Below are 15,711 nucleotides of genomic sequence, written 5' to 3'. Positions count from 1 at the left end.
GCCATGCTTGACCTCAAGTCCACCTTAGCAGGCATGGCAGATAAAAATCAAGCAGCTCCGTTGATGCTGTTGGATCCCTCCGCAGCCTTCGATCTTGTTGATCACACTCTGCTAGTGACAAGGCTCGGAGAGGTCGCAAACTGTTCCACGCTGGCGTCTACTCCCATCTCTCAAACCTGCAGTGTTCCGCAGGGCTCGTGCCTGTCGCCTTTGCTTTTTTAACTTGTATAATCAGCCACTATTAGAACTCCTGAACAGCCTGGGTGTCCATTATACAAACTATGCAGATGACACTCGGGTTGTTATTCAGCTCAGTGGCCAATACAAGAATGACGCAGAAACCCTTAACGTCTATAGCGCCATCCAGACTGGATGGCCTGTAACTCCTTGGCGCTTAACAACAATAGTACTGAGCTTATGATTGTTTCCACCAAGAATACTCTGAGCAAGCTAACACCAGATTACTCCAAGTTCTTGATAACGGACCATGTCATAACTGTCTTAAGAAAAGTGAAAACACTAGTTTTTCTGAAATGAAAACTGCGTTCTCTTGTCCACAGCATTGATAAATTCCATGCTGGACTACTGTTGACCGGCACTACCTCCGCCAACATACAAGCACTCCAAGTCGCACAGAACAATGCTGTACACACCATCTTTAAGCAATCGCGCCGCACTCGCATATCCTCTTTCAGGAAAAAGCTTCACTGGCTTCCTGTAAGACAAAGGATAACGCACACCGCGCTTACTTTAGCACACAAATGTCTCTCGTCCTGTGTATCAAGATCAAGCCTAACAATAGAAATCTTCGTTCTCCTGTAGCTACAGCACTTGTCCAGCCGATATCTAAACTGGCCAGGTTTGGAGGCACTAGCTTTGACTCTCAGGCCCTCACGCGTTGGAACTCACTTCCGGCGGCCATACGCCAAATACAGAACTACTCTTTTTAAAAAGGCTGTAAAAACTAACCTCTTTAACCTCAACTAAGAATATCTGTCTCTACTCCTTATCCTCTGGCCTGCTCTCATGTTTTGTATGTTCTGTGTGCCCCCTGACCGCTGCCCTTAGCCCTCCCTCCCCCCCGCGAGTCCTGCGGGCATGTGGTGCATTACAAAAATTAAATAAAATTAAAAAATTCAATGATTGCCAGTCTGACAGGAAATCTTGCTAAAAGAAAAACATTCACTTTCACTTACAAATTGTATTTCTCCTTTAAACCAATCGCTGTTCTCTGGGTAATACTGCCCCCATCCAAGGACAGTTCTCTCCCTAAGCCCCTCCCCTGGCAGCCATCTTCAGATTTTTACTGCACGCTTCAGTGTTGGAAGTCCTTGAGTTTGCTCTGCAACATACTTCTACGTTTTGACGGGAAAAGATTCTATTTTTGTTAAAAGTGTGCTCTCTTCGCCATCTGCCGGCTTCAGGGATCTGCTGTTGGTGAATTTCAGCCCCCCTCAGGGCGGAGATCTTCTAAGTTTCCAGACTACCATTGGGCCTACTTCCCGCACTCCGACCATGACTAAGGAGAAGGAAGATCCCTCTTCAAGTCCTGCACCAAGTGCGTGCTACGTAATGTGTTTGTTGAAGACGAGCACCTGCAATGCCTCTACTGCCTGCATCCAGACCATAAGGAAGGAGAATGTGAGATATGCCTCGGGTTTCTCCAAGAAGGTGACAAAGGATAGGCACAGTAGACTGGCAGTGTGGCTGAATGCCAAGGCCTCTGCCCAGTGCTCCGAGCAGGGCCATGCTGCCCGTCTGAGGAGTGGTCTTCTAAATCCTTTGAGGGCGCCTCTTCCGTGGGGGACCAAGATGAGGCCAAGAACCAAAAGACTGGGTACGCCGAGGATGCATGTCCCGCGGTGGATGGGATGCGATCAACATCACCCTCTGCCTCCACTGCCAGCCGACAATCGAGCTCCTTGAAAAGGAAATCATCCAACCTGTCTAAACTGCGGGAGAAGCCCGAGAAGCCGTGGACAGAGGAGAAGGCCGAACTGCCCAAGAAGGCCCAATCGGCGCTTGAGAAGAATTTGTCAACGATGGAGTTGGTGGCGGCTGCTCTCACAAAGGCTAAGGGGGCTGACCCTGTGAAGGTAACCCTCGCAGCACAGAAAGTGTCCTTGTCCTTAAGGTGCGAAACCGCTGCAGTGACTGGCAAAGTCTGCTGGCACGCCAGAGAAGGGGATACCATCTCAGAACCTGGTTATGGCCCCTCAGAACAGAAAAGGGGGAGGAGGGGCAAGGAGGCCCCGATCAGTCCCACGCCGTTGCCCAAACCCTGAAGGTTTCGTCCACGGATGACGACCTGTAGTCCTAACACACGGTCCACGAGGACCTGGAAAAAGACGACGGGGGTGAGGGCATGGGGCCTAGTGTTCCGATCACGCCAGCTTAGCCAAGGGATGTCTCTCTGGACATCCTGCCGACCGCCCCACTCCTTCGTTTCTGTGATCCAACAGAGGATGCCACAGGGCTCGGTTCCAATGGTCTCCTAGGCCCCAGATAAACCACCAACGAAGAGGAAGCGTCACCCGACACCCCCATTTCAGCCTCCACATCTGCGTCGGGCACCCTACCCCCCCCCCCCCACAGATCCAGACACTGGGACGGATACGGCCAGAAGGACGAGACGATATAGTTGCAGCGGGTCTCCGCAATCTAGGGCATTCCCACCGGATGAAGTGGGGTCGTTCTATTCCATGATCGCCAGAGCCTCTGAGCTATTCCAGCTTGTGCCCAAAGGAACCAAGGAGCGTTTCTTGTACCAGAGGCACAAGTCCGACAATCATGGATGACATGTGGGAGGGGGGGGGCCTGGCCCTCTTGAAGAACCCTTGCACGGCTCCGGCCAAACAGGATGGGCTGGTGAAGTACCGGGTGCCGGAATCTGCATCCAAGTGCCTTAGGTCGCAACCATCGGCGGATTTAGTGGTTTCCGTGGCCGTGAGGAAACGGTCTGCTAACCCGTCCTCGTCGGTACCGCCGCACGGCGAGGGGAAGGAATGTGATTTACACCACAGCGTCCACAGACAAGGCGGCCAACGCACTGGTGATCGCAGCCAAGTATGACCGGGAGCTGTGGTACAAGCTGGGTCCGATTTTGGAGTTCCTCCCCGACAACATGAGGAAGGAGGCAATCGCTCTCTTCCAGGAGGGGGAGCTAGCATCGGATCACCCCATCAGTGTCGCTGGACATTGCCGGCACAGGGTTCCGGGAGATGGGGGAACCATGTCTGCCTTCGTCGCAAAGGCTGGATTTAGGCCACGAATTTCCACCAGTAAGGCCAGGCGAAGGTACTGGACATGCCTTTCGATGGAGATAACCTTTTTACGAAATAGGTAGTCTGAGTGCCTATAAGCCATCAAGGCGGATACAGAGACAACCCGTTCCCTGGGCACACCATCAGCACCGCTCTTTTCGCTACTCCAGAGGAAAGTTGAGCAGGTCTTCAAAAGGTTTCTCCTCATTGACAGTCATCCTTACAGATCCACGACTCTGGAAGCCTACAGAGGCCGTTCCCAGGCCTACGGTGGCAGAGGACAGCGTCACTGTTGCCTGCAGGACGCCTGCGCCGAAGCAAGCCTGAACCGACCAAAAAGTCAGGCCCCACCCATGCACCCCAGTGGGAGTCCAGCTGATGAGGTTCGTCTGCAAGTGGGAAAAGATCACCACTGACCGATGGGTACTTGACGCTCTCGCCCAAGGACATACCCTGGAGTTTCAGTGCAAGTATCCGTGGATCCCTCCTATGGCCCGTCGGGAGCAGTACATCCCTCCGCTCTTGGATGAGGTGCGGGCCATGCTGTGAAAAGGGGCGATAGAGCTAGTTCCCCAGTGACTCCGGGACTCTATTCCAGATACTTTTTAGTCAGAATGAAGAGTGGGGGCTGGAGGCCCATTCTAGACCTGCAACGTCTGAACGAATACCTCAAGTCCCAAAAGTTCAGGATAGTCACGTTGCAGCACGTGCTCGACCACCTGGAAAGAGGAGACTTCTTGACGTCACTGGACCTCCCATTCACAAGATACACCGAAAGTATCTATGGTTCGTGGTGCAGGGACAGCACTACAGATGGAAGTTCGGGGACTGTGCATGCACCATTGGGCATGAAAATAGAGCGGCGCCCGGCGGTATATCAGCCCAGGCCCCCGCCCCCTAAGACGGAATCCACATACCGACTCGTCTGAGCTCACGGGAGCAGGAGCCAGCCCAAGTCACGGGAGGTCTGTAATAAGTGCGCATACACACCGCACTAGTCGCCGGAGGGCACATTTCACTGGAAAAGTGCTATCCACATCCATACAAACCTGGCCCTAGAGGCAGGGCCGACACAGAAGCTACACACGTTGGCACATAGGAGAATAATACAAAGCAATGAACAAGGTCAAAAGCTTGACATGAACAAAGACTGGTTGATGAGCGGATCATAAACAACGTAGCAAAGCTGCGTTAATTGGTGTGGACACGGAAGGAAGCCTGACACCCAGTATGGTGGAACATAGTGGAAAAGTACACTCTCATAATTCAGCAGCAGGTCGCAATGCGCAGGACTGATCCATGCACAGCCCAAAGTTGCAACATTAAAGGAGTCATGAATGCCAGCCTCCACAGGCAAAGGAGGTTCTGGGTGCAATACCGGAATGAAACATTAGCAAATGGACACATATACAGGCAAGTGCATGCTGGTGGTCGCCAGCTAGCTGAAGGTTAAACGGATGGCAATGTACAAAACGCACAGCATCAGTGTCACGCAAGGCCACCTCCCATTGTGGCATGGTGGCTGGTGGGGGACTTGAGGTTCAGCTGTGCAGATCGGAGACAGCCGGGCATCAACACTGCAGCCTTGTGAAACAGTAAGCAGCCTTCACCAGACAATTCCTGTGGATCAGACGTATAGACACTAAGCAAGGTTGGACCATCTGGCAACAAGATTCCAAAGGCATAGACTAGGAACAAGCGTAGACCTGAAAAGAAGATGGAACTGACACAGACTTAACGAATCATGGCGTCCAAGCACCACAAGAACAAGGCGAAGCAGCCCACAATAGACACGTTTGCAAAACCCACAAATGCACCTGAGGGTGCTATGCTTGCGACTCAAACACCGTGGGAGGAACAAGCCCCAATGAAACAGGTCCTGGATGCTATAGCAGCTTTGAACATCGCATTGGAATCTAAAATGGACGCTATCAGCCTAGATGTGAACCGCCTAAAACAGGATGTTGCATCCCTAGCAGAGCGAACAGGAGCTCTTGAAAATGAGGTGGTTGAAAACACAAACCACCTTAAAGGCACCTCAAGAGAAGTAACAATACTGCAGTAACAAATGCGGAACCTCTATGGCAGAGTTGAGGATGCCTAAGGACAGGCCAGGCGCAGTAACATAAGTCATTGGGCTACCTAAAGGAGAGGAAGGGGCGAATCCTGCCAACTACATAGAAAATATGTTGCTCCAGGAAATTGGCCATTGTACCCTCACTGAAGGTTTCACTGTTGAGAGGGTGCACAGATCCCTGTCGAGGAAACCCCCTCCGGGAGCCCCACTTTGGCCCATAATTGCCCGGATATTAAGTTATAAAGATAGAGAAAAGATTTTTCGAACACTTCCGTAAAGGAGGAACGATTCAGCGTGCATCGGCCAACATTACTGAATACATGGACTACACCTTGGAGGTGCAAACACAGAGGATGCACTTCACATCGGCCAAAAGAAGGCTGCAAGAGGTGAATCTTAAATATATGCTGCTATACCAGGCTAGACTGAAAATCATACACAAAGGTCGAGCCATCTTTATCGATACCCCTAACGAAGCGCATAAGTGGATGGACACGAAAAACTCGCCAATCGTAGAGGATAACCGGATAAACGGAGGAGGCAGCACGTGCTAACGGACCGTGGCGACACTATAGAAAACGGAAGAGTAAAGCCAGCGGACTTTATGTGGGCGCGACCTTGGGACATATGAGTCAGACACTGAATCTTTGCAGTATGCAGGAGCTGGCAACGCAGTGCCCATACAGGTACACTCTGTGAGGAAACGTTGTTCACCTAAGACTGGATTTTTTTACGGCTACTAGCGGTTACCTATCTGCCTGCTGCACTACAGGCGCCAGGGCAAGTAACTGGGGCGGGAGTGATTAAGTGGAGATGCTTGAGCACAAGGTATTGAGCTGGGCAGTTGTTGTGGGGGGGGGGGCAGTTGGGATAGTTAGTTGAGTTTGCCTATAGATCCACACATGGTATGTATAATATGCTATTAGAATAAGTTACGGTGTGGCAATTAGAACGTGATATGTGCTCATGGTTCCTGATTTCTTTTTTCTCTTTCTTCAATGGACCACAATTGTTTACTTCCCCGATTTTTGACCGCAAACAAATTTTGGCACTTCATTATTCATGCAGTTCCATTCCGCAACTGCGAAGCAAAAGAGGTTGCAAGTTTATTGGATTGTACTTTAACGTATTTGATCTAATGTCAGCATAGACTAAGTTTTAATAGTTGTTCATTATTAAAAGGAAACTTTCTTTTGATTTAGTATCACACATACCCGACAGGGTCTTTCAGGTTGTAATACCTGTTTGGCATAATTAATGATCAGACAAGGTCTCTCTACAAACAAGGTATTTCATGCATATTTTTGCGTGTACAATAGCTTTAGCGTACATTTAGCCGTTTGAATACTATCCATGCTTATTTTTACACAATTATATTAACATACGTGTTTTTGCTTTTCCCCTTTTTTCTTGTCTCATTTTTGTTTGTCATTGCATTATCCATATGTGATTTGTATCGGCTAGCTATTGTTGCCTATAAACATGTTTGAATTGAATACTGTGATGGCCAAACACCTCATTTTTTTTTCCTTTGGTTTTGTTAATATGACCATAATTTGATTTCTACGAATTGCGTGTCATTTGATATCTGTGGTATTGTTTAACTTGTCACCCCTTTTGTTTCTAGCATCTGTTATCATATATAACATGTACATCCTAATTGATGCTATACCTTATCAGCCTCAGAAGAAGAGCACGGTTTCTCGAAACACGTGTCATGCTGAACCAGTTCAATAAACATTGTTGCAACTGAAGCATTTCAGAATCTAACAATAGGCGCTGTGTGACTGGAATTCTTCTCAATACATAATATGCACAGCAGACTGTTAGAGTATGTCGGAATCTTCATGTGCGATGGGGGAACTTAAAATAATGTCCTGGAATGTCAGGGGCCTGAATATCAAATGTAATAGAATGACTTATCTGACACACCAAAAAATGGACATAGCCCTCCCCCAGGAAACGCATCTCAAAGGGGAAAAAACAAATGGTTGCAGCCAAAAAATGCTCCTCCTTCAAAGTAGTTTAAATGCCTCAGAACCGGATAGTGTGAAGTATTGTATATTTTTGGGTGATATTGATTGCCTCCAATAGTGGGTTGTATAACGTATTTTTGCCAATCGGGAGAACTGTGACATGTCGCGTGCCTGTTTCAATGCTGGCGGAGTGATCTGTTTTAGAGACGGAGACACCTGCGTTCACAAAGGTGTTTCGGCTGCATTTGCATTCTGTGCAGGGCTGGGGCAGCGGGCAGATCGAGGATGGAGCCTGACTTAGACGCTGCCTTCATTCACAAAGGTATTTTCTGGCAATGTTGTTTGAATCTTGATTGTGGGGTATGAGAAGCAGTTAGGAATTTTGACATATGGCCTGAAGAGGCTTGATGCGTCTGCCGAGTGAAATTAAGCATGGTTTAACCTGGTTAGTACATGAATGGGAGACCACTAGGGAAATATCGGCTGCTTTGCCGCGCATGTCGATGTGGCCGAAGTATTGTGGCAAGCACACAGGCTGGTGGTATTTAACTTCAGGTTATGCCATTAGGTTTTCAGTGCTGAATGTTTTGAATTGCTTGGTTAAAAAAAATAAAACCATAGTGATGCAAGAACAGTTGTCGTTTTCTGCTTTGGTTCTCCCGGGTGTCGTAGTTTGGATGATCACATTGGGAATTTTAAATTGCTACTTGTAGGTCGAGCACGTTGTGGACAGTTTAAATTGGTACGTACGTGTGTGTGTGTGTGTGATTGTGCGCTGAACATGTTCTTCGTTCTTGTGAAGGATTCTTGCCTGCCAGCTACTTCCGCAAAGTGTACACTGCTGCTCCCCAAGCTGTACTGGCCGTGGTGTCAGTTTGCTTCCACAGTTGCTTTTTCAGCGAAGTTTGCACTGCTACTGTAGTCCTATGCTGTACCTGATACTGAATGAAGGGCTGGCCTTTGGTTTAAATAACCATCGTGAGTTGGTAAAAGAAATATATACTGATCAATTAAACGATTTTTTTTTTTTTTTTTATTGTATTTACCAAAAACGGTTTGGTTTTAACAAAGCTGAAAATCCCTTATCTTTGTAGGCCTTCACTCTTTGTGTGCTTGCGTTCGCCTTTTTGTCGCATGTCATTTGCTTAGCCTTTTTCTTTGCCTTGTTCTATCAGAATAAAGGCGTGTTGCAATTAAACGATTTCAGTAATTGCATATTTAATGAGCAACTGTTTGGGCAATCTCACTCGTCTAAGAGGGGTTGGGCACATTACACAAAATATGATTTTATCAAGATTGCAGAAAATGACTTTGGGCAGATGTTCCAAAACTGGGCACAAACTTAATTATCCTGCCTCCTCAATTTTGTGGCTTTGGTTCTGAAGAGGATTTTGTCACTCGGCTATATTGCTTTCTAATTGGGCTTGAACATTTATTTTTATTGTGCCTTGAAAGCCATGAAATGTATTCAGTCTGACAGATTTGCTCCAATTGAGGTATTGGTAGAAGGGGCGGAGTGCTGGTCAATGGTTGCTCCGTAAGCCGATTTGGGGTGTCTACCCCCACCTGCCAAACCCACCCTCCCTCTTTATCCCTACCCACCCTACACCACCCACCCCAAAACATGCTCTAGCCCCTCACTCTCCCTAACCCAAACTAGCTTCCCTATACCCCACCTTCTCAGCCCCCTCTCTTGACACCCACTCTCCCTACCCCCGCTGGCTCCCACCAACCCCTGCTGTCCCCCCCCGCACCCCACCCACCTTATAGCATCTTCCCTTGAAACCCTGATACTTATACATGCAAATAACATTAAACGCCAAAACTATTGGCATTGCCAATGCTTGTTTCTTTACCCTCCAGGCTTTCTTTATGAACTAGGATATTCCTCATACTGATAGTTCATCCTGGGTTTGTAAACAAATTATAGCTTGTTGTACAGTGCTAATATTAGTGTTCCCAAAGATCGGGGGTAACCATTTTTCCCTCCATCGGACAAAACATTTAGAAAGCGGATCGTACCTTCTTGGCTGTTGCAAACAAATTTACATTTGTCGAAATTGCCACTTGTAAATGCACCTTAAGGTAGAAAACCCAATCGAAATTTTAAATGCAAACATTTTGCTTCTTTGTCCTCAATTCTGTCCAAATAACCTGTTATCTAGGGGTATGATTGTCTGACCCGTTGTTTTTACCTCACAATAGTTTGCAAATGCAAAACTATTTCTAATACAAGTTTCATTTGAGGTTTGATAATCTGCGCATTGCAATGAGCAAACTGGGCGTGTTTGGCTAGCCTTGGTATATTTAGATCTAAACACACTGCAAGATCACAGATATAACACACCTAGGAAAAGTGTGTGGCACCTTTTTGTGACAATGTATCCTTTAAACACTTTCTGACATGGAGCAACTGTTTGGATGTCCACAGTTCACGCCAATAAAGCAGTGGTTTTAATTAAGCTTAAATATCACATTTATCCCCAGTTCCAGCTGTAAGGGTAGTGATGGAGTGCTGTTGAATAGTGCAAACATTGTTTTCAGAAGAGTTGCTCGTTTACTCTCTAGTCTTTCAAGGTTGGAATAGCCCCAGATCTCTGTCCATATAATGCGACTGAGTTGGCACACGATCCATGTACCTTTTTAGTTAGGTTTGCTCCCCCACCCAATTGTCTTGAGAATGGGCAGATTCCCCCCCCTTAGTAGTAAGTAATCTGCTTCTCCCAGTAGCATCTCATCAATCTGTACACCTAAACAATCGTATTGGTTGACTCTCTCAATTTTATGTTCATTTAGATATAGGCCAGAGGTTGCACTTTCCTTTTGGACCACATGCGGAATAAATTAAGTTCCAGTCCCATTTCATTTGAATGGGACTGCACTTACGCACTTCTGGATACCCATAAGGGGTTTGCTAATTAGCACTGCATTGTCTGCAAATAACAGAATTCTGGTTTTCGTTCCCCCTATTCTGGTGCATCCATTTTTAGTTCTGCTACTAAACTTGCCAATTTGCTAACATTTTAACAGAAGACAGTTGGCGCAAGGACACATCCTTGTCCAACCCCTGTATTGGTCCCAAAGGTCTGTGGTTTCCCTTCCGTACCTAAGTGGACACACATTGTCATGTACAGGTTTGAAATTGCTGCCATTAAAACTGTAGACACACATGCCCATACAGATAAAGATAAGTGGTGTATCTGCCACTTTAACTCCTTAAAAATAAACAAATACTCCCCAAAAATTTAAATGTGGAGTAAAAATACTCCCAATGAAACATGCATTTTAGGTCCTTGTGCTCCTGCTTTCACCCAAACAGCTCTATGGATTTTTTTTTTAGTTTTAATGTCCATGAATAACACAGAGCAAAGAAGCATTTCTCACAAAATGTTTTGCACATATTTTTTTATTCACATATAAAATATTCCCATTGGGAACAGGACTTATGTTTTACTCCCCAAGAAATCATTTTACTCTCACTTACTCCTGCTTCAAATTCTTACCTGGAGCACCGGGTACACCTATCCCGATTAGTTAACTACATAGCTAATTTCTGGACACTGCATCAAATGCCGCACGTATAGCCACAAAGAGCAAATGGAGGTTCTCAATTTGGAGAATCTAGGTTGGATACAGCCTTGCTCTCACTGATCCAATTTCCATGCCTCACTGACTGTATTTTACCATAGATTTTTACACTGATCTTTCAATGAGATTGGTGGTAGTTGGAAGTGTAATTTTGATTTCCCTTCTTGTGGATTTGAATGAGCTCTGCACCCCTCCATTAGTTTGATATGTGATTACTCATGTGGTTGAATGGGTTATGGAAGAATGGCACCCATATTTTCATTTCTGGTTTTAAATAGTTCTGATAGTATGTCGTCAAGTCCCTGTGCCCTCTCTGGGCACATAGATCACCATTGCAACATATTTCAGGGAGACATCTAGCTGATATGCATTAGAGATGGATTTCTATTGACCTTCCTGTGTTAATATCAATATCTTCACAGGTTCCGCTGTATACATTTCTAAAATATTTCTACATGTCTCCAGTGATGTGTACAACCAGAGGAGCAATAAAGGACCTTGCTGTTACTTACAATTTGCCAAAATGCTCTCTATGTTGTAATTTCTTTTAGTTATTCCCATTTGTGTTCTTCGTATTCTTGTTTTTTTTCTATTACATTTTTATGTTTCAATTCCCGGATTCTGTGCTAATCTCTTTCCTGTTTAGATTTGAAAGCTGTTAACAATTTGGCTTTCAAATCACTAAGCTATTGATTATACCATCCCATCTGCTTCAAATTTTGTTCCCTGATGAGAGTTACAGCTCTTTGTGAAAAAGTGGGGGTCAGGGATTTAGAAATTAAATCCGAAATAATCTTGGGTGAGGTCTGAAATTTCTGTCCAAAAAAGTCCTCTATAAGTAGGTGTTAGGATTTCAGAAATCTTCGGACCTTCCTCTTATTGCGCTACATTTCCCTAATTGACTCTACTTTAATCATTTGTCAGGGACATGTTGCTTGCACAACTTTAATGTAGACCAGAGTTTCCTCCCTAAAAGATGCAGATACGTTCAATGTGTCATGGTTAGTGTGCAATCACTCTAACTTTAAAATCATACACAGTATTCCAGCTGTCTGTTAAAATATAATTTATAGGCGAGGCATGTTCTGGGGTTCTATAAATCACTTTGGCTGGGTTGTCGTGTCGGAATTTTCCTTTACAAGCTCTAAATCCCTTTAACAATAGGTTCTGTATGTATGTGCATAACTGACAAGTGGGGTCACACTGGGCTAAAGAGAGATTCACTAGCTCATCATGATTTATGCATACTTTTATCTTGAGTAACTTCTAGCTGGATATTAAAATTTCCTGCCAGTATAATATGTACTGTTATTCTTGGTTTTAAAATTCCTCTACGGACACAGTTGTCAATAGCACCGTCTATGGGTCTTAAATATTAACTATAATATATATTGCTTTCTTCTATCTCGCATTTCAGAGCTAGAATGTTCAATGAAAGTAAATCCATTACACCATAAAGGTACCTTTTACATTGTGTTTTACCCATTTTTAACAAAATGCCATTAGGACGCCCTCTATTTCCCCTTGCTGGCCCCTATAGAGTAGAAAAGATAACCCTGTTTTGTTCTGGGTTTTTAGCAGGCATATTTCTTCGATGCCTTTTTAATATTAAAACTGTTTATAAAATCCTTCACTCTAGATCATCCCATTTCCCTCTTAATCCTGAAATGTTCCAAGATTGTCTTGTGCAGGAAGGCATCATCCCTTCCCTGCTTGCGACATAAGACAGCCCTGCTAGGGGCGACCTTAACAGCTTCCTTTTTCAGAGTATTTCTTATGTCTTTGAAGTTCAGACATAGATCCCTCGATCTATACTGACTTTGATGTCCTGTCCATCGAGATGTGTCAAGCAGAGCAGCGGTGGTGCTGCGCTTCGCCACCTAGTGAAGGAAATGTTTCTGAAGATTGGCAGTGCTGGAAATGTAATATCACAGGTGAGGAATCTTTGGGAGGATCATCCATAAGAAAGAACATTACAGAGAGGTAAATAATGTGTTCTTACCGAGTTTGGTCTGTTATTTGATTGAAAACCTTGTCATGCCCATAAGGTTAAATGGTTTTATATCCCTCACTAGAGAGATGTAGAATAATCTCCTTAACGGTGTGTAAACTGTACATTGACCAGCCCTCTCCTTCCTCAGAGTGAAATCTGACTGCTTGGTCACATTTACAAGCTGTGAGTCATAAAATACCCAAGGAACATCCTGCCTAACTCTACAGGTTGCTCTCATCAATCCTTCACTGGGTGACTTGGAAAGTCTTCCTTGTTTTTATTTTAACTGACCAAAATAACTTGGTCACCCTACACAATCCCTCTGTTATACTTTGATACAGTCTCCCTAATCTACCAGGTCAACAATCTGGAAAATTCTTCAACTCTACTTTAAATTGGCTCAGAGCATGGCTTCTTAAATGTTGCTGCATTCATCAATCAGTCATTGTTTCAGGAATTTGTTATGCAAATGCCCATTACCTTGCCATCAGCACAAACCCCTAAAGTGAAGATTCAGGTCCTGCAAAACCAGACTGCTGGTCTAGTTTTCAATTGCAACAATAGCGACACGTGTTCCCTCTCACTTCACGTACAAAGACAAGTTCTTCTGCTTTACTCATAAAGCAGTTCACAACAGTGGTCCTAACTATTTTATCAAGACATATCAACCACCTAGGACTCTAAAATCCTCAGACCTTGCTCTACTTACTATTACCAAGTTCTGGAATGACTGAAGAGTTGGATGATTTGCTATTCAGTCTTCAAACCTATGGAATAGTTTTCCGCTCTGTGCTGTTTAAACACATTTGTACAATTTAATCAAATGGAAGAATAAAGATAACAAGATTTCTGCAAATCCTTACCTGTAGGTGTGCACCTTTCTCTTTACTGCTAGGTTATTGGAAGACCACAGACTCTGCTATCTATTTTCAAGTAACCTATTCTGTGACCATCTTTGCTTTGCCATTATCATTGTTGGACAAGTCTTCAGTTTGTAGTGCTTTGTAGTGAAATCGGTTTGGAAGAGCATGCTGCAAACACACAATTATGAGAAGAACGCAAAATCGTAAGGCAAATTGTGCCTCCATTGTTTGCTCTACTCCTTGGGGTTTAGACCTTCATGCTAAAGACAGGAGGCACTTTTCAGTGGCTGAAGCCTATTGGTATGACAGTGAACTGATTTTTATTGTACATTGCTTTTCATGTTTTATCGCAATGAGTAATGTTTTGTTTTTTCTTGTTTCAGGGCCCATGTGTGATCTGCTTTGGTCTGATCCACAACTACAGGTGCGTTTTATAAGTATTGTTATAACCTTTTGCTCCCTCTTATTACCGTTCCCAAATTAGATTTTGCTGATCTTCATAATGTCCTGTTTAGCCAATGACCCTACTCCTTTTTTTTTTTTTTACCGTTTTAGAAATAACTGGTAACAAAGAGGGTAATATTGAGGTTTTTATAATCTGGCATGCTAAACCGATGTTGACAGACCTCTGTATCTTAAAACATGTACACATTTTTTGTTTGTGTTGTCATGGAGTTTTAATGTTCTAATGCCCCTTTGATGTTTAAGTTCTGTGAACATTGCCACAACTGGGGACCGATTTATGGTCTTTAGTTTGACATTTTGAGAGGTTTTCTTATTAAAGTCTCAAGATTTTTCCCTTCCTGGTCACTTTTTACAATAGTGGCCAACCTTTGATTTTTTTCGTCTGTTTTTATTTAATTCAGTAAACGCTGTTCCTTTTTTACATTTATTTGATGCAGTTATATGAACAATATTGGTCCAGGCCTTTACCAGGGTGCTGCAGGAACTGTATTTCCTAAGAGTATTTGCATTTAGTGGTGTAAGAAGTGTACATTTTGTAATGTTTTTAAAATCTCTTAAAATCTGCAAAGATGAGTAGTCATTGTATCTGGAAGATGAGGATTTTGCTTTTAATGTGGGTCACAAACTGAAATCTGTGATTAACACTGTCTCCCAGCAGCAATGAGTTGCTTTCATTAGGTATTTGTAGCTCTGTAAAATAAACCTAGAAATTAGAAAAGCCAAGAAATGGAACTCCTGCTCAAAGTCCTGTCTCTCGCTTAGAAGGCATCTTCCAGATTTGTGTTTAGGGTAAGGGGGTTACCGTCCCAAACATGGCTACAAATATAATTCTTCAGTTTTATTTGACTTACCTGCTGGTAGCGGCAGTAGAGCAGGTATTACCAAAATGTTCAGGGGGTTGCCTCGAAACTCACCAGTAAAAGAATGACAAAAGTCATAAAGTGTACACCAGGCAAGAAATACGTTTTCTTCAGGGCACCGGACGCAGCTGGGACAGCAATATTCAAACAGAATGCGGAACATAATTGCATGAAAAGGCGCTGTCAAATAAACGCCCCTTAATCGAACGCTTTTATAATCTAAACTAATCACTTTGCAACATTAAATGTCTCCCCACAGGAAACTGATTGGTAAAATCGTATCATATAATACTATAGAAGGGCATACATTATCTTCTATGATTGGGTCCCGCAAACCTCCCCACAAAACCCCTAGCTACCCGTTGTGACGTCACAATCCAACCCTCAATTCCTAGATGAAAGTGCCAATTCATTGAAACATTTGAGATGACCAGCGGATCTTTATTCATCTATCCCTGTCTTCTGTACGTTCTCATGAGTCTTCTTCCATGACACTGTCAGAGCCTTGAACCAAGAACAAGTTACTGTGTTAATGTTGCACATTAGGAACTCTTGGACCTTCTTCCCAGGCAGAAGTTTACTCGGGTGCGGGGGGGACAGAGAGGGGGTTTCAGGTATAATTGGAA

At 44.4% G+C, this 15,711-nt stretch overlaps 1 protein-coding gene across 1 annotated transcript in view; it reads left to right on the top strand.

Moving 5' to 3' along the window:
* PPP5C (protein phosphatase 5 catalytic subunit) overlaps window positions 1-15,711 on the top strand; it is a 951,041-nt gene that overhangs the window by 713,976 nt on the left and 221,354 nt on the right. Inside the window, exon 10 of the mRNA XM_069644590.1 lies at window positions 14,144-14,184. Coding sequence (XP_069500691.1) covers window positions 14,144-14,184 — 41 coding nt within the window. The remainder of the gene's footprint in view (window positions 1-14,143; window positions 14,185-15,711) is intronic.

The sequence above is a fragment of the Ambystoma mexicanum genome, chromosome 2p (assembly GCF_040938575.1).
Source record: "Ambystoma mexicanum isolate Mex_15411 chromosome 2p, UKY_AmexF1_1, whole genome shotgun sequence".
Lineage (NCBI taxonomy): Eukaryota > Metazoa > Chordata > Amphibia > Caudata > Ambystomatidae > Ambystoma > Ambystoma mexicanum.
Note: the sequence above shows the minus strand (reverse complement) of the source record. Positions and strands in the feature narration are given on the sequence as shown.